At 38.5% G+C, this 21,386-nt stretch overlaps 1 protein-coding gene across 4 annotated transcripts in view; it reads right to left on the bottom strand.

Annotated features, from left to right (window-relative positions):
- nrxn2a (neurexin 2a) overlaps positions 1 to 21,386 on the bottom strand; it is a 121,106-nt gene that overhangs the window by 93,286 nt on the left and 6,434 nt on the right. For all 4 annotated transcript variants that reach the window (XM_042431607.1, XM_042431606.1, XM_042431604.1 and 1 more), the window contains 2 exons: positions 4,237 to 5,375; positions 2,721 to 2,741 (listed from right to left, as the gene is read on the bottom strand). In XM_042431607.1, coding sequence (XP_042287541.1) covers positions 2,721 to 2,741; positions 4,237 to 4,939 — 724 coding nt within the window. In that variant the 5' untranslated portion in view covers positions 4,940 to 5,375. The remainder of the gene's footprint in view (positions 1 to 2,720; positions 2,742 to 4,236; positions 5,376 to 21,386) is intronic.

Raw genomic sequence — 21,386 nt, forward strand, 5'->3', positions numbered from 1 at the left:
TGTTTTGAAACCTTTCAAGCAAAATGTTTCACTTCTGGTCCCACCCCAATCAATGATGTTACAGCTGGTTGGTTTGTTTTTTGCACCTACTGTGACATCACAGACTGGGGTCTGAATGATTGAACCCAAAGAGAGCAGAGCAGCAGAAATTTTTTGACCTGTATGATTGAGTGAGGACTGAGGTAAAAGGTAGCAGGAGGAAACCTATGTCGGCTGCAATGAAAAAGAGTGATGCCCTGCCGGCATAAAACAAATAATTTTTTCCATAGTAAATGTGTATTTTAAGGTACACCATGGAACAATATAATAATTTTATCCTTATCTATCCATCTATGTTGTTTTAGTTTTTTCATTTCATTTTTTGTAAGTGCCTGTGACCGTAAATAACTTATTTAAATACTTCAAAAAAGACAAACATCTTAGTTTAATTAAACAAATATAGTGAAAAACAAATACAGATGTTGAAGGACCTTCCAGCCATTATTGTGACATTAATTAGCAAGCATCTGAGAAGAAAGCGGCATTGCATGAGGATTAGGATTTGCCAAATTTGTTTTTCCGTGAAAAGTACAGTATTATGGAGTGTGTTGTAATGAGAGATTAGACCAAGGTCACTGTTGCTGAAAGATGCAAGCCCACTAGCACTAGCTTTGTCCTTTCTTTCGAAGATTTCTATGCATGCTTTATCATCCCTGTAGTTTCTAGTGTGATTACTGTGTGCTTACACATGAAAATCTGAAGGAAAATAAAGCAAAACAAAGCAATGACAATGTGTTTGCACTTGCTGTTTGTGTGTTGTGTGTAAGGTTCTCCTATACGTTTGAGAGATTTCTCTCTGGTCTGTTTCTGCCTTGTGAGGTGGCTGTTCTTATCTCTCGTTCACAGACCTGTTTTTTTTTTTTTTTTTTTTGCTCACAAAACATCAGAGGATGCTGCACTCTTTTGGCATTAGAGCGTGCCCCGCCATGGCCTTTGTCCGCAGAGATCGACAGGAGCCCACGCGCTGCATACTGTAGATGAACAACTCAGAAGACCCACCTGCTGTGCAAGAGGTTTTCATTGCCTTAAAGCAGTTCCTCAGACAAATAGAGATAATTCCTGCACCACTTAAAACCCACAGCCAAAACCAAATATAGCATATGGGTTACCATCTTTGCCATCTCTGGGGGGGGGGGAGGGTGGGGTGATTTAGCTAACACATAGATTTTTTCTATTTCCATCGATGCAAGGACAACAAAGACTTGCTGCCACCGGATAGCTCGTGGAGTTGTATGAAGGATAGGGGGGAAAAAAGGAATCTGGTGAGTGTGCTTTTGCTGTTGTCATAGTTGTTTTCATGCATTCTGCATTGGGGATTGTCTCCATGTCAAGCTTTAATCCAATAAACATTCTGATGTGCTCTCTTTGCAGCATGTCATTTAATAATGCCTGCCTTTTTGCTGTGAGCAGAACCATGCCATCTTTGCTCATATTAAGAATGATTAATGCTTGTTTTTGGAAATAGTGTCGAGATGAAACCTATTAACTACTACTGAAGCATACAACCATATACCAGAGTCACTAAGTCTTACTTATCTGAACCAAAACATGTATCATCTTTAAAAAAGTGTTACATCTAATGTTATACCAGTATGTATTCTGTTTGTTGTCATAACAGTCATTCTATGCTCATATCCTTCTACTTGTATTCTGCACAATCATGTTAAGTAATTATAAGATTATAACATTTTGAAATCTATTTTGCAGCCATATACGCCAAACGTCAGTGTCAGAAGCAGAATTTCAGAGAGCAGATGTGCATAGGCTGGTACATTTTGAGTCAGTAACAGTGATTTATAATGTGAAGTGGTTCAGTGCACCTTGTGCTGGTCTCCTGAGCCTGTTGGCTGCCCTTTCACCAGAACCAGCAGTCCTTACTGGGGAGATGGATGTCTCGCTCCGATGCAGACTAAACAAATCTCCCTCTTCACTTTCAATCTCCATTTCCCGTTCAGTACGTGCACCTCATTAGAAACCAATCCTGTTTAATTGTGGTCGGGTAAAGTGTTGCCAATAATGAGACAAACGTCTCTTTTCATGCCAAAGATTTGTTCCTCTTCAGAAAATAATTTCAAATGCACCTATGAAAAAGAGTCACATTGTGAAAATAATAGCACAATTTGATGAATGTCAAGACCTCAGTAATAAGCCGTGTTTAGAGGATTTATGCCATTATATCTGAGTTTAATCTACATATTGACCTTAGAGCAGAATGGCATCGAATACTTCATAAACCTTAACAGTAAAGAGTAGTTTAGATGAGGAAATATGGCACTGAAGAGAGAAAACTATAAAGTTATAAAAAAATAAATAAAGCAAAGCATCTCCATACAGTCATTTTCTCTGTAATGCAGTATATGAATGTTCCCCATATTGCGCGACACCCACATACTCTGCAGACCTCTCCAGTCACCTTGAGCACACTGATTATATATACAACTAGCATTCAGCACATTAAGCACTTTTTCCTTTGTGACCTCGTGACCGGTGATAGTATATCTCCTTTCAGCTTAATTTGTTGGATGTCAGAACTGCAGTCCAAACTGACAATAACAACCTGATAATAACCGAGCAGACTCTCACACACTGATGCTGCGGTAATAGCCTTTGCAAATAACAGTATCACAAAAAAATTCTAATTACGCTCATCATTATGCTCATTATATAACGCATTGTCTTACCTTCTACTTCTCTCTGGACAGCTGTAGGAAAATAAAGAACAGACATATTTAATGTTGACTGCAAGAAGTTCAATATCAAACCGCTACCAGTCCACCACCTACATCTAAACTAACACAGATATTTTATGTTTTGCGTAACCTTTCGGTTTCTCTCCACATCACAACATGCATGTTGACCCACATATATTGGCCAGAGACTGTGATGACTATAAACACAGCTTTTCCAGTGAAGCATGAGGTTGCTTTGTTGGCTGTTAATGTACCTGAACATAATTATATGCAATGTTGATTGTTTGTTATGTTAGTATAGTTGTAGCATTAACATTAACTAGCAATAATGATGACATTGTATAATCTAAAGCATCAGTTGTGATAAACTCACAGTGGACTGATTATTTGGTATCTTTTAATGAGTTATTAGTGAATATATACAGCTTTGGCAAAAAAAGCTGTATTCACTTCTTTCTATAATGTTAACAAATATTATGGTATCACTTTGTAATGAGGCAGATTTTTGTCATAGTTTGCAGGTTGTCACTAATGACTTTATAATGATGTACAGATCAGCCGTAAGCAGTTATAATGCATGCAATCAGTAGCAGAAATGTTTAGGTTGCAGGTTGATTCAGTCTATTGTTTAACTAAAGAATCCCCTGCCGTGATACTCATTTGTCTTTTTAGCCAGGAAGAGATCATTCCCATTGACTGTATGACCCCTGATCTTGTCAGGGACCTGCAGAGCTTCCAAGACAAAACATAGGTACATTGGTGACTAACATTTATAAAATTAGACATCATTTGTTGGAAAATGTTATTCAGTGAAATGTTATTTAATGAATCACTTCCACTTTCTATGACATAAGTAACAATAGTTTAAAAGCTCACTTTTTAAATGTCAAGTTCTGTCATTACTGGCTTTCCAGAGAAAGAAAAAGGCATCCATTCGGAACCCCGTTAAATGTCTCTGTCTTGAAAACATCCAAACAGCTGTCACATTAGGAAGCTGTTATCCTTTTTGACTTGTGAAGATAACTGTCAGGACTGCTGAGAGAGCTGGACTCCCCTCACACAACCCAGCAGCCTTTTAGTACTGCTATAGTATACTTAGACCTGGATCAGTTTTATGTGAGCTTTATTGATTATTCTCTGGAGCTCAATGAGGGTATAGACCATATAATTAGAATGGGGTATTTATTAGATATTTTAACCTTTTATAAGCCAAACATTGTGAGTAGCCAAAGAACATTAGTACTGAACAACAAAAAAGCCATTTAACACACAAACCATCAAGGATGACACAGTTAATTGTAAGAAACTGTATATTGTTATAGAGTCAATTCATTGACTTTGTGAATCTTTCCTCCTCTGCCATTGTTACTGCATTTTCCACTGTTCAGGAAGTCAATACAAACAACAACATGCCTCCATCACAAGTCAGCCTCTCCCCAAATCATACAGTGAACATTAAAGCTAATAATTAATTTGTCTACAAGCAGAAGAAAGATATTTTTCTTACCTTCATGGCAGTACTTTCCCATGTAGCTGGTATTGATACAGTCACAGAGGACCTCCCCTTGGCTGACAGAGCACAGGCCTTTGTTGCTGCAGGGAGAGTGTTTGGCACATATGTATTCCAAATCACCATGAACAGCTTGACCATCCAACAGCACCGGTAGTGCCTCACCAAGTTTCAGATTGGCTATAAGGCCCTGGAACGGCGGCTCATATTTAACAGTGCTGGACGTCAGGGCAGAGAGACGAACATCAGGAGAGATCCCCCCTACGTAGAGGTCACTGGCCACTACCATCTCTTTTCTCTTGGACTTCACCTCAGCTACTTTCTCTTCGTTATCCACCATGAGCCTGGTCTCTCTGTAATTACGAGAGAGAAGAATTCTGTGCCAGCGGTGGTCGTTGATACGCGTCTCTGTGTGCAGGGAGGCTGGTTCAGCACAGTGAATGGTGAAGCGCATCTGGAGCCTCCCGTCGGCAATTAGAAGCTCTAGGAAGTCACAGTTCCCTCCATCGTCCAGATAGAGCACCAGGGCTTTGCTGATGTTGGTTTTCAGAATAAAGCTGAGCTCACCTGTTGCCTTGGCGTCCCACTGGCCATAACGTGTCCACTGACCAGGAACCCCTTCATATTCCAAAGCAGTTCCTGTTAGCACCAACCCAGCTAAGAACAGTAACCAAGAAGCCTTGATTTTACACCTGCCCATGATGCTTACTATCTACAACTACTGGCTCCTCTGTGGTTTCTAATTCATATGTTTCCAACACAGCTGTGAGGAGTAAATGGTATCTAGTGTCTACACTTATTGTCCTAAAATTTGCAGAAATTAGACTGCAACTCCCACATGCAGTAAAAGAGTTTTTTTTAGCCTTGACTACCTATCCTGATTCTTTTCGCCATCGCTCCATTGGTGACACGTGAAACAGTGAACAAATGAGGCACATTGCAGAATATTTTGCATCTACTTTGGATCGGCTGAGAAAGAGAACAAACAACACAAGAGATCCACAATACTGTGCGCTTCCTCGTCTTCGCCATCCAGTGTCTTGGCCTCCATCCAGCACTGTTCCTGTCAGTTCTCCATGGGTTAGCTAGGCACGCAGCCTAGGTACAGCCTCCATTCTTCTCAGCCTCCCAACATCCTGAGACATAAAAGAAGAACATGTAATGAATAGCTGGAAAGATTACTAACAATCTCTTCTACACAAAAACGGCAAATAATCTACAGTCATTATGAATAAAATGGCAAATTAATTACTAAATCTAATAAATCATTAAAATGGCAGAGGGGGAAATATGTAGATGAGAGTGAAATGGAAGTTTAATTGTTATGAATGTTTTAACGATTCCTTTCCTAAAGTAGCACAGCCCAGAATTCAGCAGTGGTTAACTGATAATTTATAGGTAATTTGTTGTTGACTGCTGTTTACCATAAAGATCAGGGGAGATTCCAGCAACAAGACTGAGTATCATTTCTATCCTGGTGCCCCCCTCATGTCTTAGCATTCAGGCAGAAAAGGAAATACTGGGTCTCTCTAGTTTTACTGAGACCTGTGCTGATTTCCAAGAAGCTGGTGGGAAAAGTATGCTTCATAAGCACCCCTGCAGATGTTTTGGTGCTATCCATGGCCTCACTAACTTCAGTGATGTTGAGCCCCTTAAGCCCTCTGTGCTCCCTGGGCTCACGCTAAGACGTTACAGCTAAACAACACATGCAGGCCAGAGGCTGGGAGCGATGAAAAAGAAGAGGCCTGTGTTAGAAACAAACAAACAAACAAAAAATGCAATACTTTGTGATAAATAAAGAGGGTGTGCCTCCGCGGCCTAAGGATACACACAAAGTTATGCACCATTTTTTGGCTGAATTGTGAACCTGCCCTGACTCATGATGACCATTCAGAAAGGCTATGAGCTACAACTGGAGCCCAGTTATCCTGTGGACTATGTCTGAGAAAACTACACATTCTCTAAGAGACATAGTTTGTATTTAAAGAATGAGGCAGTGTTTACTGATCTTTTCTGTATTAACAAAGATTTCCCTGCAGAGAACAAAACCAACAATGCATTTAGTCTACAGACAAGTATTGTGTATCTGCCACAGCCTGATATAGATTATGCCTCGGTGCCAAAGAAATCCACTGCTGTCCAAAACCTATTAAAAACACATAAAAGAGCAATACCGTAGTGTGATCCTATTAAGTTATAAAAAAGAAAATCAGCTGCTAAATTCTATTACAACCAATTTGTTCAAAAGAGTGGAACAACACTGTTGCCGATATTCTGAGTGCCGTGCATCACACGTATGATCAAACTCTGAATTAGAGGGTGACATGAGAGTAGATTTTCCCAATCCCAATCCCACAAAAATAATCCTGTCCCATCCCAATCCCATGACTGGGATGTGTAAAAAAAAATCCTGTCCTAGTACCGGAAGAATGACTTCCGTACTACCCCATTCCTGCGGGAATCCCACAGGAATCCCATGACCCACAGGATTCCCGAAAAAATGTCAGCCTCTAGTTTACAACTAACCAGCAACCAGCCAACAGAGCAGACAGGAGAGAATAAAAAAGAATAAAAAAAGACAACAGAACTATTATCATTATGTTCAAAATAAAGAAAATAGCATTTATTCATATTCAAAACTGACCTATTGTTAATATGATTCCCATCCTGCCCACTCCCATTGACTTTTTTTCCTGTCCTGTCCCTGTAACATGATGAATAGTGAAATTGACTCCCATCCCGCGGGAATCCCACAGGAAACCTGAACAAATGTCAGCTTCTACTCCAAATACAGTTGCTTTAGAAAGCAGGGTATAGAATGAATGTTGTGCTTTCTGCTCTTAAAATTCACAAAATGTACCAAAGTCACCTTGTCTCTTCAGAAAGAGAAAGGAATACAGATACTGTAGCAGTTTACATACAAGCTATTGATCCACTCAGATTTAATCAGTCTACAATAAATAGACCACTGTGAATAATTTGTCAGGTTAAAGCTCTAGGGTTATAGTTAATTTGTCTGAAAGCAATAAATATCTTTCTGTAGGTTAAACTGTGTTTCTCAACTAGGAGCAGAGGCATTTAATGCAAGTTTGGCCCTATTTCATCTCTGGCACACAGAGAAATCTAATATGTGTTTGAGTCTGCAGGGAATTACAGCCTCTATTGGGTCTCCTGCTGATGAGGGACTGCCACAGTTGGGTTTATTCACCAAAGGTAGGTGTTCCAAGAAAGAGTGCATCACAGCAGACAAATCAAAGTTGTTCCCCGAAGTATCAGAAAGCTCCAGGCTGGGAGAAAACCCTTCTGATAGACGGGTCTATCAGGGGAATTGCTGTATCCTGGAAGGTCATAAAAACTGACACCCTCCTCACAGGATGAATTGCAATTTGCCGGGGTCAGGTATGGTGTGTGAATTGCTTCTCAGAGCCTGTCCCCACTGTGTATACGTGGTCAGACTTCAGCTAGTTTGGATTTAGACAAAGACCATATTAGTACTATTGTATACTAAAAGACAGGGAGCCGCGTGGGGCTTTCAGCATTGTGGCCTCGCCACAGGATAACTGTACTGCAGCAACTCCCATTTATACTGCACTCATACAGACCAACTTGTGCTCCAAGATGTCATTGCAAATGCACCATAATGTGGGAGAAGATGTACTTACACAGGTTATAATGATAAATAATATACAATACATCCTCTGCTAAGAACATTTAAATATACAGCATACAATACTGCACAGAAAAGCTGACTTATTTATAGACCATTTCATTGGAATTTCATTCCTTGCTAGCAAAGCTTAAGGCCAAGTTTCAAGTCATAATGAGCTGACATTCAAGTATGAGATCTAATAAGGTCCATTTCAAACTGAAATATTCAACATAAAAAATATGTTTTTGATGTAGAGTCAGTAAACCTTTGTCTTTGTCTTATTTGGTGCTAGCCACATTACCTGGTCTAACAAATTACATTCATGAGCATAACCCGCCACCGGCAACATTCGTACAGTTAAAGGAAGGATTTGTTTAATTCATTAATATAATTTAATTTGACTAAGGTCAAATTATTCAACAAGAAAAAGCATAGATGGTGATGATGATGACGATGAAGAGACACCCTAACAATAGCTCCACTGAAACATTGAATGTATTCTCTTTGTATTTTGTTTTTATCTTTGAAATCCCCCATGTTTCCTGTTGTCATCACCCAATCCTGTTTTCTTTCTTTTCTTGTTTTTTTGCAAACAAAAGACCCCAATCAGATTCAGCACACATCTAGAGCTTATTGGAGCTTCATTGGAGGCTTGCGCCAACTCCACCAGGCCCCCAGACACACACTGTGTAACCTCTACCAGTAGAAAAGACTGATACCTAAAACTGTGAATTTAATCTCTGGTTTACTCTGCAGAATATAGTGGTTTATTTATTTTTTATTTCCCCCACTCCCCCCATTCTTTTATTTTGTTTGGGTGTTATAGTGTAATGTCACCCCTGCAGAATACAAAAAACCCCATCCCATACCAAGTACCATAAAAATGGCACACATACAGTAGTTTGACTATTAAAGCATTGGAGATCTACTCTGCCAGTATTCAGATTGTATCAGACTGTTTACAGTTGCACACATGGACATACATTTAACATGATATACAGGATCTGAGTTGTACCATATTTCAATGCTTTGCAATTATTTAAGTACAATATCACCATTTACCTTTTATTCAACAACCAACTCTACTGCAAAACTGTATTGCATTAGTATAATACTATGGTTGCTGGTACACGACTTACATTTTTCATATCATCGTGTATTATTATACCACAGCCAGTGCCTGTGCATATTCTTTACCATTCACAGTGCTGGTATATGAATTGTATACTTTATACCATATATTAACACTGCATTACACTATTTATAAAATATGTGATTCTAAAAATAAAACATGAATGATCACAGTACCATGGTCCTGTTAAGTCCCCCAGAATCAGTCACTGGCCATGTTACAAAACGCTGGTGCTACTGTATGGTGTCTGGTTATTTTTCTTCAAGGGTAAGAATTAAATGACGTTAATCAGATATGTTAATATATAAGAGATATCTCGGGTTGTATTGATGAACATGGTTAAAGTGTAGACAGCAGCAATGGTTAAAATGAAAGCATTTCCGTTTTGAGAGATGGTCAAATTGCATTATGTGTGCACACTGCTCCGTGTAATACGTAGTAACGTTTCTTTGTTGATGCAAATTAAAACTCTTAATGGATAAGTTGTACATTTTACAGAAAACCCCACATATTAACACATTGGTTGTGTGACCCATTCTAACTATACAGCTGGTATGTAACTAGGGTGCAACAGCTTCTGCTCCTCAACAAGGATCTTTTATCACCAGCCAAAGCATAGTGCTTACATTCGGATATATGGAACCTTTGGGATTGGCCCACTGAAAAATTGAGAGTGGAGGGCTCACAACCTAATATAATTTTAACCATACAACTTTCTCCACTCAATCAATATAGCCTCATAAATGGAACATCTTCAGGTTGTATCTGTTCAGGACCAGCATTACACTGCTAAGGAGAGTCTGACTTGCTGCTACTAGGAGTCAACCTGCTACCCTGGGGAAGCACAGAGGAGCAGGCAAAAGGGCTGGAGGTTCAACAGTTAGCGATTGTGTATGTGCAGATATCGCACAGCTCTGCCTTGAGATATTGAGTTTGAACGCTGCAGGGAATGGGACTGAGCACTTTCCGCTTGAATCCACGGCTGACACTGAACAACAGGGATCGTTGTGTGACACTCAACATTTCAGTGAATGCAGTGGTGATCTTAAAGCATTCCTCTGTCGAATCAATTGGATAACCAGGTAAAAGAGCAAAGCGGGATGTTGGCTGTGAAGGAAATGACAAATTCACTCAACTGCTGCAAGTACACTAACTTGACAATTCTGACAGATATTGTCAATAAAAGTGTTATAATTGACTGTGCAAAAGCATGTATTTTGCTTTGCTTTGGGTAAGACAATCACCTTTTTTGTCACAATTGGACAACAACAGGATTAATAATGTTTCCATGTGCCACTGCAGTAGGGGTGGGAATCACAGATGAACTCATGATACAATATTATCACGATATTCTTCCCATGATAACGATATATCACAACAAAGGCAATTCTGCGATACACAATAGGCTACATCACAAAGAAATATTGTACGATATCTGTAACTGAAGAAGAAAGAAAAATGTTTCAAAGAGCAGGAAATAGATAATGTACAATGTTTATTAGCAGTACATTAGCTTCACAGAAAAGAAATGCCACCAAGTATAAATATCACAACAATGATAACTGTAGCTTCAGTTTGTGCCTCTCACAGAGCTGCTGGTAGTGTTAGCAAGTCTGATAAGAGATGGCAGAGAGGTGTCATGCTAACAACCGAAAGATTTATTCCTTTTCACAAAACACGACCTACTGATAACTAAATGTGTTATATTCAGAGCTTTAGAAGATATTCAGGGCTGACCAGTAATGACAGTAACGTTAACACGATAAACAGCAGGGCTATGGCTACGTACTGACACTCCCCCACAAACGCACGCACACCAGAGAGCCTCTCGGTGCTGAGCCGCTAGCTCCGCTACAACACAGGTACCACACAGAAACTTTTACAAAGGGCCATGAATGAGCTTCTAGAGGGTTCCCACACCTTCCTGAACATCAAATTCAAGGACTTTTCAAGGACTTTCAAAGCCCAATTACTTCAAATTCAAGGATCCAACACAGCATAGTTTAAGACACGGATCATGGTTAATTACTGTTACTGTCTTACAACACAGAATTTTTATAATGAGAACTAGCAGGCTTTATATAAGCTATGTGGTCTCTTGCATTCTCTAACATTCTCTAACACAGCATAGAAATAATCTATTCTTGCAAAAAGAATATAAAAACAAATAGACATGGGTCATTTTCAATGACCCATGTCTATTTATGTCTACTTTCAAAAACTTGATTTTTTTTCTCAAATTCACAAACTTTCAAGGACCTGTGGGAACCCATCTTCTAGTGACTAGAGAGTCAAATTTCCAGCTGGCTCTCGGTGTTTCCAGCGCAGACACGGAGAGTTTGACAGCAGCGGCTCATAACTGGTTATTTTGCTTGCATTTCTTCTTCGTTTTCACCTACAACTGCCGTCTCTCCACCCGTGGCCAGTTTGTTCAGAAGGGAAAGGGTAGTGGTGCTCTGGTAGTGGTGAGCCAGAGTAGCTAAATCTACTCTGAGTGGTCCTATGTTTAAAAAAATGTATTGATACTTGGTGCCAGTGTATCGACAATGTATTGCAAGTTGAAATATCATAATATGTTGCAATTTTGTTGCGATTTTTTGTCCCACCCCTACACTGCAGTAGTTTTGTATTTTGTGTTCTAATACTTAAATGCCTGGGTATGTTTGATCTAATCATATATGGGATTTATTGTTTGTTATTTTACAGAATGCTGTCACAGAGCTCAAAGTCTTCTTGTCTTGCGGCATGCCTCTGTTGCATGCAATGCTTTGTTTTAACGCTCCAATGAACTGCAAGCGTTCATCCCTTATCTAGAGTTTACCCAAGCAGGTTACACTGCAGAAAAATACAGCATTTGTACCCAGTGTAGCACATGGTTATTGGTCCCCAGCTGTTTAGCTTTATTCTTTTCACCCATCAATTTTCCTATTAGAGGGCCAGTGGAGGTTGAATACGCTGTCATTCTCTAAATGGAGCCTGCTAGTCTACGAAAGGAATTTCAATAGGCCTATAGGAGCAAATGTAAGGAAAACCACACTCAATATGCACACCCAATCTACTAGAGGCATGGGTCTGTCATGGGTCTATGCATTGAGTAAAAGTTGTGCTGCAAGTAATGACTTTTCACCTCACCTTTGCAATTTTTCATCACCTCAACCTTAAGGCACATAGTCTGAGCGATAATCAAAGCAAATCAGGGCATGCTTTGGGATATTAGATGCCTAGTTGAGGTACAAATATATAAGGAATTATTTAAAGAATTTGAGCTCAGCATTGTGCTTTAGATTCCTATTGACTGTGTCAAAGGAATTTCCGGAAAAGCAACACGACTTACAGAAATACTGTTACAGAAATAACTTTTGTTCTCTGGTGACGTGAAACACAACTCTTGAGTAACTCTCAAGCTGGTCTGTCTTTAAGAACTAGATCAGATGTTACTGTGTCTTTTACAGAGATGGAGATTTTACAGAAAGTTTTATGTAGAAACAGAAGCATCCCAGCTCTGTTCTTGTTGTGAGTGCTCTAATCTCCAAACAAATTTTGCACTATGAACTTCTGTTTGTTTTCCCAAAGCCAGAGTGAAAATAATCCAGTTGTTTCCATGTACAATTTATGTACTATCTCACTAACTTTAAGCTAAATGATTGTCTTTTCTATACATAGACATTGGGTTTACTTCAAAGTAACATGTTTGTCTGAGCTTGTTTAAGCTTTTTGCCTGTTCAGTCAGGACATTCATGGTAAGATTTTAACCATTTATTGTAACAACATGCATTTTAATTTGGTGGCACTGCTCTGCTCACGTGATGCTCGGGAACAAATCTGAGCCAGCTTGGCAAAGACTGTCCCTGAGCTCACAGGCAGAGCCTAAGATACACAACATTTGATGAACATATTAAACACATTAAAAATAAACATTCAAAATTCCCAAACATCTGAATGCCAAAACAGGAGGAGTCTGGGGAGGAGGATGGAATTAAACTCTGAGCAGGCTGTAATGTAGTAGCGAGGATGCAGAACTCAGCGTTGATGTATGCAGCACCAAATGTTCATATAGACCACCAGTTGAGAGAAGTAGGTCATAGAAATACATGATTGGAGGATGTATGGAACATGTGACTATAAAATCTAGTAGGTTTTATAGTCTATAGCAAGGCTCCATATAACAGCTGCCTAGAGGTTTACAGGGGGCGTTGATGAGAGCAGTGAGACTCAATCAGACAAAATAATGAGCTAAAAGCAGATAAAAGCTCAATAGAGCATTAATTAAAGCATTAATTTCACATGAAACACAGTCATTTGATTTCATGTTATTGTGATAGTTTTAAAAATATTGCACTAATTGCAGGTTTAATTGTGAGGAAATGCTGTTGGATTACTTATAAATTTAGTTGGACACATAATTTCTTTATGTGCCTGGTTGACTGTCTAAATTTGTAGCATACTGTAGGTGCAATTATTGAATGATATTAAATTTACTAATGATATATTTAGTCTGTTTTATGCTTCACAAGTTCACAGCCCTTTGTACAACTTGAATTAAGATACAGAACAGAAAATCTTCAGAGTGAGACATCACAGACAAAATGGAGCAGTGCGTTGGATCGCTGTAAAGCATTTCATGTCAAACAAAAAAAGCGCTATAAGAAATATTATAAATAATCATAGCTGGAAACAATGACTGCAATAATTATACACACTTTTAATTAACTAATCTAAAAATTAAATCTAATGTAGTCTGATACAGAACAGAGTCTGGCTTGACCTACATACACTGGGACATTTTCTTTGATGAAAACTTTGGATTAAAGACATCATACGAAAGGGTTTCTGCCTTGGAACTTTGTCTAGAAGATCAAATATTTTTTTAAATTAAATGCTTTTATTCTATTTTATTATTTGCTGCTCTATCTTTTTTTTTTTTTTTTTTTTTTAGCTTGAATCATTATTGATAAGGCTGATAAAAGACAAAAAATAGTTTTGCTTTGTTTTCTGTCTTATAATGACTCATTTATGCCTCTGTCTAGTTGCATGTTTTAGTAATTACAGAGTGTAACTGGGAATTGATTTCTTCAAATAACCCTGAGACATGCTATTTGTCAGAGTGAGTGTAGGGGCGTGTTAGAGTTATTCCCTTAACTGAGAGTAGACAGGTTGGCTGTAAAAACATTACCCTCCCTCCAAATCTACAGGTCAGAATTTATTTACTTCTTCATATTTAATCAGGATTCCCCAGGAGACAGCACACATACATAAAACCTGTTCACCCAACAGAGGAAAGATAGCTGGTTGTCCAATGTCCTTAATGGACAGACATGATATACACAAAGATATGTAGTTAATCATTCATCTTAAAACCTAATATTAATGTTCATGAATGTACTGTAGTTGAGTAAACTCTCACTCAGGTTTTTTCAGGTTGTTCTCCTCCAGAGGGACTGCACTGTCTGTCTGGGACTGTCTAGGACTGTCTGGGTCACCGGGAAGTACTGATACATACCAGACAAAGTGACCCGAGGATTTTCAATGCTCCATCAAACCCTAAGTTCACAGCATGTCAGCATTTTGGCACCCGAAAGAAAAACTGTCCATTTTACTAAATATTTGCATATTTCAGACTTTGCAGAAATTGCAGTAAAGTACAGCAGGAACACTAATAATCTAGATAGATAGATAGATGGATAGATAGATAGATAGATAGATAGATAGATAGATAGATAGATAGATAGATTTGATCTCATTACTGAGATCAAATCAGGGTGAAGCAGTCTGATGCCATAATTGTGATCTGAATCATCAACTATCTCACTGGAAAGTCACAGTGTTTGTGCCTCAAGGGATGTGCCCAATATGTCTCTCCTGGATACTGCACTATTCTCCTCCTTCTCGTTCCTCCTACACCACCACATTCAGTCATCACACCAAGTCACACAAGCAGCAGGAGTTTGCATATGACTCTATGATAATTAGTCTATTAGTGAAAGAAATGAGGAAGAATAAAGCAGTCTGGCTGAGTGGAAATAAATTAAAGCTGTAACTGATTGATTTGAACAAATGTCTGATATTATTACTATTGTTATTATTATTATGATTATTTTTATTATTATTATTATTATTATACAGAAATGACCTACATCCTTCAACACTGCTTTCACAGATATGTGTACAGTAATGCAAATTTCTGGGAACAAAACAACAAGATATACCATATATGATCTCACAATCTAAATACAGCAATGTAAAACTATAAATTAATTGCATGAATAATAAAAAATCATTAAATTATTTATAATCAAGGAAGTTCTAGGCAGTTAAAAAAAAGTTTAAGCAGAAATTCTGCTGCATTGAAAGTAGAGTATATAAATAGGATATGCTTGCAAATATAAGCAGGCAAAAGGCAGCAGGGGGTTTTCACTCAGGCCATGATAGTGCCTGGGGACCTGCAGCACAGTTACAAGGACAGCACCCGCCCTCCACCCTGCAGCACCCAGGATGAAGTCACAGAAGGCTGCTCAGCTGTGTGGGATCACTCTAACAAGCTGCTACCTCAGTCTGGCCCAGCTGAAAATTCTTACACTGTTTACGAGGCGCTTATAAAAGCAGCCACAGTGAGCTGTTGCTGCTGGGTTTTGGGTCGGAATATATTCTGTCTGTGTTCTCCATGCCAACGACTCCTCAGTGAATCCCTACCAGCCTGGAAGATGAGTTGTCGTTAACTTAATTTGATTTTCAGACTTGAATTGTGAGAAATTAAAATTCTTATTTTCCCTTCACATTGAGATTACCGTAGGGCTAAAATCTCTATCACAATATAATTAATATATATTTTTCCACTAAAACTTGATGCACAGTATTTAATTATTGCCCAGCTCTGTTGCACATGTGCAAGATGCTGTTTGTTTTCTTTGTTTTAATCAGATTTACTGATCTCATCCACAAAATATCAATTAAACTCATTTGACTGATCTGCCTGTTACAGTTTTAAAAGCCTTGTCCCATTTCAGGATTCACTTCTTTTAAAGTTTGCATTTCAAGACAGAATACGTCATCATAGATCAACCAGGCTGTCTCTTTCCAAACATTTCTCCATTGCACAGAAGTCACATTTACTCTAAGGATAATTTAGTTGAACTAGTTTTGCACTAAAAGTGGGTCTACAGAGGAAGCTGTGAAAGCTGAGATATTGCATCTCAAAATTCAGCTGTTAACAGGACTAAGGTGACTTTATACCAGGGTTTTAAAATGGGATCTAAATCCAAAAAGCAGTTTGGATAATAAATGTTTGCAATCTACACCTAGTATTGCTATATGTTCTCAGTCTCTGTGGTGTCTGCATTTTGATTACATGTTGTTTACTGGGAGCAACATACAATGGAGAATCATGACTGTTCACCATCCACCATCCGTGGTCATTTAGATTTGATAATGTAGACTGTTTTTACTATTTTCAGGCTGAACATATTGAAAACTTAGAGGCGATGAGGAGAACATCTTCTAAACAAAACAATGACCCTATTATAACTATTAGAACTGACTCTTATGCAAACCACAACTTGTAGCCATCACAGTTTTTATGCACTGCTCACAAATTAAAAGAATAAATCACATAATCTTCCATTACATGGTCTCTCTAACGACAGTAATATTCTCTGTATTCCCCCAAACAATTTAATTCAGCAGAAACTGAGACAAAAGGGGAAAAAAAGTTCATGCAGCATAAGTTGTTGTTGTGATGAAGGAAACTGTCTGAGTACAAAAAAGAAAAACAATGTTGTGGTATGTTGTTTTAACTCGCCCATTTCTAAAAGCAGCAATAGCTTACACACAGTACTCACATGCTGTGAATTTATTGTTCTGGTCAGCTATTCCTTTGACATGAAGTTTAGGTTAAGTAACGTTATAAGAAGAGTCTACAGCCAAGCTAGCAGTTCTATCAGGCTGTATCATGAATGTATTAGAGGGAATGGATACCAGATTCAAAGATGGCGCCTATTTAATCAAATGAAAATTGCTCGCCTGGCGCATAAGCCTAAAAAGTTTCTAGCTTCCAGCTTTGCTTCCGTGTTGTGTGGCCCACTGCATATGCACAGTAGTGTTTCTCCTGCTGGGCCATAGATGTTTTACAAATATAAAACCTTCGTGGATAAAAAATTCATAACACTAAGAGCCATAATTGACCTTGTTTGCAGTGAGAGGTGTCCTGTCAACAGTTTTATAGACGTGTCTTTTATAATGGTGGTCTATGGGGAGAATACTTTTAAGGCTGCAGGGGATTTTTTCACTGTAATACAGCTGCGAGGGGCCACTAGGACAAAGTGCCAGCAGGGATAAGTGGCAGCGCAATATCCAGCTCTCTTAATACCTCCATGGGCTGTATAGACACAGTGGTGCCTTGTTCTTAATTTAGCATGTTAGCGTGATCATTTTTGCCAATTTCCAGTAAACAAAAAGTTCAGTTGATGCTATTGGGAATGTCATTTGTTTGGCAGGTATTTGGTCATAAACCAAAGTATTAGACACATTTAACTTTTGAATTTATGATGGTGCTAGATGAAATGTGAATGGATCACCAAAGTTATTACAATTCATCCTGGTGGTGCATTAATATCTGTACCAAATTCCATTGCAATCCATCCAATAGTTGTTGAGAGGAAAAATTAGGGGTACATCAAAGTCATTAGGATTCATCCCCTGGGGACCATGCATGTCTGTACAAAATTTCATGAGCAGCCAATCCAATAGTTGTTGAGATATTTCAGTATTGTCCAATGTGGGTGAACCAACCGTCCAAAACACTGTCCTATAGCCACAACGCTAGCACAGCTAAAAATAAAGCAATTATAATTAGAATTTTAATTATAATATTGTTGTTAATTACAGCCATCTTAACATAATTTATATTACCGGATATACTGCAGCTCTTTAGATAAAAGCAGAGCAAATGTCTAATGGATTTCAGCTGTGTAAACACATTACTGTCTTTGACTTAAACCACCCTTGATTTCATGGTGAATAGGAGGTCTGTTTCCTTTCAAAGGTCAGTTAAATGTAATTTGTAATATCTGCTTCCAACAGTCAGTCCACGTTATTTGTGACTTGTGCCGAGCAGTAATTTGACAAGGATGTTGTTTGTTGACCCTCCTCTTTTCTCTTCTTTTCCTGCACAAGTCAACCTGTCTGAATTTATGTGTATGATCATTTTGTTTGTTTGAAACACAGATTCAATCCAAAACATTTTAGAACACTGGTGTTTATTGTTTGAGGAAGAACAGCGTGATAATGCTTATTTCAAATTAAATGTGATATGAAATGTAAATAATGTTAAACATGTTCTGGACTGAGTACATTTATCCTTTTAGTTTGGCTTTGTGACTAAGTTTAAATTTCAGGACATCTCAACATCAACTGATGTTGTTTCATGCTTCATCCTGTGGGTATCTGCCTTGCAGTTCCAGGCTCTTAGTGCTAGTAGTGAGATCTGCATTTTCCACAGTGCATGACAGTGTCCTGACTTCAAATGTATGTCATGTTGCAAACAACACTCTCTCTTCTTCTCTTCTTCGCTTTATGAAACTTACATTTTAGTCCATCTTTTCCTTCAATCTTCATTCTTTTTTTGGAGGTGACTTCATTGGAATAACTCAATCTTTTATGATGGGTATGCACTCATCCATAGCGGCTGGCGTGACACTTGAAACTTTAATTACTCATGGATGACATTCTTTTATTTATTTATTTATTGTTTGCTGAGAATGTGTCTTCCTTTTGGTAGGTGGGGTGAGGGAGCTGGCGGAATTGTTGTTCCCTATCACTGATGATGGATTGGTCATTTTGTTTGTTACAAGCTAGGGTATCATACTGGTACTGGTCACAAAAAAATTTAAAAGCATACCAAGCTGTAAACATTTGCTTCTTGGTTGTGATTTTCTCTGCATATTATTCCACAGATGCTTTGCATATGTGGAATGCTTTTTACTTCAGTTGGAAGCTTAAGAGATATAATCACTATCCTCATCCACATATGCATCATCACCCCATCAGGCACACAGTCTTCATCATCAACACAGCCGTCATTATCCTCATCTTCATCATCCACTTGATCCTCTTCTTGACCGTTAACTCATATCTCTGCATCAGCTGTTATCCTGATGATTTATATGTTACATAATTTACAGAGACGTATAACCCTTTCGATATCTGTAGTGCTGAAAATGAGATGTTTGTACCTGCACTCTCTTCACATTGTGTACTGCACAAATTGTTTTTTATCAGTGACACCAAAGTGGTCTTCTGAAAATATGGATTCTGATTGTAAATATTCAACAATAACACTCCTGTAAACCTTGTTTTGCTACATTCTGTGGTCATGGTCATGCCGATGGTTAGTGTGTGCCTATTATTTTTCTTCACAAACTGCCAATTTATCTCGCTGGAAGAGCTCTTACAGATACGGACTCAAGAGTGTTTTTACTGCACCTGTAGATTTAAGTGTGATAAATATGGGCAGATACGGCGCCATAGCCCGAACCACAGCCAGGCAGAACAACCAATTTAATGTGTATATCTACTTGCTGGAACAGTATGTAGGCCATACAGTGAGTGTGTGTGATCAGAACAGAGCGGATGTTTCCATTTTCTGAATGGTATAGGGCACTGTAACAGCTGACATTTTCACAAACCAGCAAGCCAGGTAATTAGGTAGTTAACTACATAACACTAGCTACAAGCATAAACATGGTACTGTACACAGTACCCTCATTAAGTAAATGTAAATGTACTGTAGGCGTAGTAAAGGATAAAATGCATGCGCATCTGCTTGCTACATAGCGACAACTGTTTTGAAATGCATTCTTCAGAGATGCAATTTGCCTGGGTTACTACGGCAAAAAATGTGATCAGAGGATCAGAGCAACACCCTTATCACACTCTGAGGTGGAGGCCGGATTGTGGATATCAGGGGCTCAGCTGAGGCACAAAGGCTCCCAAACATCATTAGAAAGAGCTTAGCCGCAGCATATCTACCGTCAACATTAAATTTATTCACTCATACTTCAGTGTGGTGGAAAAAAGGTGACTACATACAGAACATAATAGTCACTGAACAGAACTATTTGTCTTAGCAAATTTTTTTTTTTCTGAAAAGACTGACATTCTCCATTTGCCACCCACTCTACTCAGTTTCAGCACATAATGACATGAGTGATGTGTGTGGACGAGCCGAGGATGGCGTGGAGCGCCATTTAGTCAGACGCTGTCAATCTCCCACAGGTAAGCCAAAGTAGGAATGAGTGGGAAAATCTTTTAGCTTCATAACATTCATCGGATATTCTGATGATAGAGTGTAACCTCTTCCTGTCTTAAAGATCATAGTTTGGCTTCCTTGTGAAACCACAAACCAATAAAAAAGGTTTACTGAACACCTGCCTGAATACATTTTCTTCCTTTATATACACTGAAAATTGACTGTATATCCACTCTAGCATTCCACACCAGGAAGTGGTGGACAAATGGACAACTTTTTTTTACTACAAGTGGAGCCAAAATATAAAAGTTAAACCTGAGGGTAGCACCAAACTAACACTGTTAACCGTGTCAAAATAATTTATTTAATGTGCAACGGTCAATGTGGGACATCTCAGTCTAGACTGACTGTCTGACTGTAATTTCTGAAGCCATGGTACCAGCACGGCTGAAAAACAGGACAGCACAGTGAATTTCAGTCAATAACGGTTATAAAAAAACCAACATTGTTGATAGATGCTCCTCTCAGCTAGTATGTAACAGAGGTCAACATACAACGCCAAAAAAACACCCAAACAACTATTTCAGTAAATAACATCAAGTTCACAGACAGTTAACCTGGGATAATACCTCTCTGGGAAATCCCCGAAACTTCTTAAAGATGAACTGCAATGCAACTACACACTAACACGCACTAAAAACTGTGCGATTGAGATGTTTTTTTACCTGATATAACTAATTTACACTGTCAAAACATACACTGATCCAAAAGAAATAAAGGGAAAATACGCTGTCAGGGAGTTAACGTTTACAGTACAGATATCAAAGATCAATGAAGCCCTCTGGTACTGTGAAACTTCATAAATTTGCACATCTTTCACACTGCCTCTTTCAGGACTCAGAATATGCAAATACTGTAAAACATACTCACCATGAAAGCAACCCAAGTGATCTTTACTGTATATGACAGTTTCTTCCCCCTCAACTCTCAAGGAAGACTTAAATCACCGCTGAGATTTCGTCCTCAAGTAGAAGACTACAATGCATGTTCTATAAATTAGCTCTTCATAAAGACACTTTTTTAAACGTACGCACCGAATAAATGAATAAATAAACAAATGAGAC

Source organism: Thunnus maccoyii, chromosome 13 (assembly GCF_910596095.1).
Source record: "Thunnus maccoyii chromosome 13, fThuMac1.1, whole genome shotgun sequence".
Classification (NCBI taxonomy): Eukaryota; Metazoa; Chordata; class Actinopteri; order Scombriformes; family Scombridae; genus Thunnus; species Thunnus maccoyii.